Source organism: Populus alba, chromosome 11 (assembly GCF_005239225.2).
Source record: "Populus alba chromosome 11, ASM523922v2, whole genome shotgun sequence".
In the NCBI taxonomy this organism is placed as follows: Eukaryota; Viridiplantae; Streptophyta; class Magnoliopsida; order Malpighiales; family Salicaceae; genus Populus; species Populus alba.
This window is the reverse complement of record NC_133294.1, coordinates 17409237-17412562: the sequence shown is the minus strand read 5'-3', so window position 1 is coordinate 17412562 and position 3326 is coordinate 17409237. Positions and strand designations below refer to the sequence as shown.

The 3326-nt window shown below is 29.4% G+C and overlaps 1 protein-coding gene across 1 annotated transcript; it reads right to left on the bottom strand.

The window, feature by feature from the left end:
- Positions 1-1470, bottom strand: LOC118031673 (putative cyclin-D6-1). The gene is given in 7 exon segments (XM_035036167.2): positions 1-147; positions 150-191; positions 289-419; positions 505-709; positions 802-897; positions 992-1078; positions 1150-1470. Coding segments are annotated over 7 exon segments (816 nt in total). The 5' UTR covers positions 1330-1470; the 3' UTR covers positions 1-72.
- Between the last annotated feature and the right edge of the window lie 1856 nt (positions 1471-3326).

Genomic DNA, 3326 nt, shown 5'->3' with positions numbered 1-3326 from the left:
AATAAAAGTACATGCTTGCCCTTCCAAACTGTTTTCTTGGAGTTTTTGTTCTCATGATCCATGGAATCTCAACTAAACGTTCCATGTAATAATGGGGGTTCTTGTGCATGACTTCGTATCTAACATTGCCTCTCGCCATTTTCGTTCTCCACCATTTCTCGCAGCGTATCAAAGCAATTAAGCAGATTCTCCTAAAACACGAATAGTCATCAATTACCACCAATATGGCTGAGCAGAAAATCTTTCGTGTAAAAATAAACAAACTAAAGAATGAAATTCTGGGCTTACTTCATTCACACATTCAAAAGCGGAGATTGAGAACTTGAAAGAAGGGAACTGCAATGGGAGTAGTTCTTTGGATGCTACAAGAAGGGCTGATGCTGCAATAATAGATGGCTTGAACTTGAGTAACTTAATTTCTGCAACAACAAACATGGAGTTACTAATCAGAACTGAGCTATAAATGCAGCTAAAATAAACATTTTGAGAAAAAATAACGATTACCATTCTGAGATTTAAAAATAATCTCCGTAGCTCGGTCCTTGAGAGTTCGAGTCAATGCTGGATCTTTAAGCTGCGACAAGGAAATGAAGAAATGCACGAAAGAGAAAGGTGTGATCGATCTCATTCTCCAATCCAAGGTATCAAGGATGAGAAGCTCCATTCGTTTAATTGTTTTGTTGTCGAAGATGAAACCAGCTTCGTCTCCCTGTTTTGCTGTTTAAATTGATCAAAAGTTTCCATGGCCAACCTCATGTCATACTGTCAACCAATAAATGGGGAGATACGACGGTCTGTCACCTGAAAATTAGAGATTGAGAAGTCTGTGTCCTCCATCTTTGCAGCTAGAGAAAGGCAAGAGACTACCAGAAGTCTAAGAATCCATGGCTTTCCTTGCTTCCAAGAACCAGCAATATGAACCAGAATTTAACATATCAAGAATTTTAACAGAATAGCAAAATACAAATCATTTTGATGTTCTTTTTCATACCGGAATTTCCATCCTGGAAATGAATCGATCCATGAAATTAACTGCAAGGTAGGGTATAAAGGGGCCACAGTTGCAGGAACATTGTGCCTGACAAACAAAGAAAGTCATCATTACAACACTAAATACAAGAGCAATAACTTTTAGCACTGTGCACTTACCTGTAAAATGAGGGAAATGGCTTCCTGACGAAAGGAGACGTAGAAGTGATCACATGTTTCCAAGAAGTTTAGTAGATTTCTTGAAGGCATGTGATCAAATTCAGAGGCAAAGAGATATGTGATCGTATCAGATTGGTGTTCTTCCGAGCTTGTCAACGGGTTTCCAAGATCTAACTTCATTTTTAAAAACTTTATACCTTTGTTGTTTCAGTTCTTCTCTTCTTCTTCTTCTTTCTTGTTTTACGTGTCTATGAAAATGTGTTTTTATAATTAAAAGAAAAACAGAGTCAAGAGAAGATAAGTAGAGCGAGTGGAAAATGAGCCAAGTTGAGTAATCTATCTATATATTTTTCAACCATCTATAGTTATATACTAGTCGGTCGGTTTGCCCACGTGCTGCATTTTTTTTTTAATTATGCAACAATTAAAAAAAAAAAATTATTTAAATTTTAGATGAAAAAAAAAAAAAAACGTATCACGATAGTTAAAAACCTTTTTTTTTTATTCATTTTTTTTGTTCTTTTTGTTTTTGATAAAAAATAGCTTTTTTATTTATCAATTCATGGTTTCTTGAATAAAAGCTTAAAGTATTTAAAATAAATATTCATAAGCATTTTAATAATTTAAATGAAATATATATATATATATATATATATATATATATATTTCTCTAATCAAAACTCTCCTTCCTTATTCATGTATTTCCTTTTTATTTAACTAAAAAATATATGTTTTTTTTTATTAGAAACATGGTTTCTTAACTAAAAAACAGATATTATAATATGAAAGTATGTTTTAATAAAAAAAAAAACTTGTTTTTACAATTTTAACATGACTATATAAAAATAAATAAAAAAATAATAATTAATTGATAAAAATATTTAAATCATTTATAATAAAAATATAAAAATAGATATTTTATTCTCATTAAATATTCATGAGAAATTATTTTAAAAAGCTCTACATAATATAATTATTTATAAAATAATTATTAATATTATCATAAAAAAAAACTCTATTCTTATATGAAAATAATGACATAATTGAATTATTTTTCAAATATCATTTTTAAAAATTTTATTTAAAGAGAATAAATAAAACAAGAAAAAAAGGGTAAAGATTCAAAAAGAATAAGACCAGAGCCACTGGTTTATTACTATTTTTTTAACTCAAGCGGACATCATGCATTTACTTGAGTCCTTTTTATAAATAAAAAGGACAACATATCATCCACAAAAATAAATTCTAACTATTTTTAGTAGCTGGAAAATAATATATGGGCATTTTGAATTCCGAACCTAAAAATTATAGGGAATAAATATGTAAAAATGAAAAACATGTGGAACAAATCATCTAGTAAGTGGCTAGTGGTAAAAATTTAGGGTCAAGAGGTTTGCTACTCTTGTGATCTTAGGTTTGAGTTATGTGATTGCTAATATAATGATTACTAGAAGCTTATATAATCGTTAACTTTAAGATCCGTGAAATTAGTCGAGGTACACGTAAGTTAACCCGGATATCCATATTAATTAAAAAAAAAAAAAACATGTTAACCAAGGTGTAATTTTCAACATCCCAGTAAAATTTACACTATAAATTAAATAACAATGCAATCAACAGTATATAATAAGATAACTTATAGGATGAAAATAATAAAACACCGATATATTTTAGTTTCTTTTATAAAAGGCAACTATAATTTTAGGCTTTAGATATGATTTAAATATGTGTTAGATTCTCTATTTTGATTATTTCCATATATTTCAATCTTCCAATTCAAAAATTTGAATAATTAAGGACTTTTTTTTAGCCTAAAGCCTTAATTATGAAAGTTTTGGATTGATGGTATATCTAATGTTGTATACCGAGCACACTTGACTCGCTACTTCTGCAGTGATCTAAAATAGTGTAAGGCAAATTCCAAAGATCAGCTTAGAGACTAATTTCCAGTAGGACTACCTGGAGTATAAGCTTGTTTGATTGTTGAGAAACAAAATTATTTTTAAGGAGATAACTATAAGTTTATTTGATTGTTTCTTCACCATCTTTCATCGAGTTGCAATTTGGTTGCATGCTTTGGATTCAAACTTCAATTACACAAGAAATGACCTCTTAAGATTTTCTGATGACATCAAATTATAGTGTAATAAGAAATCTTAGATAATTTCTTTGTTGTT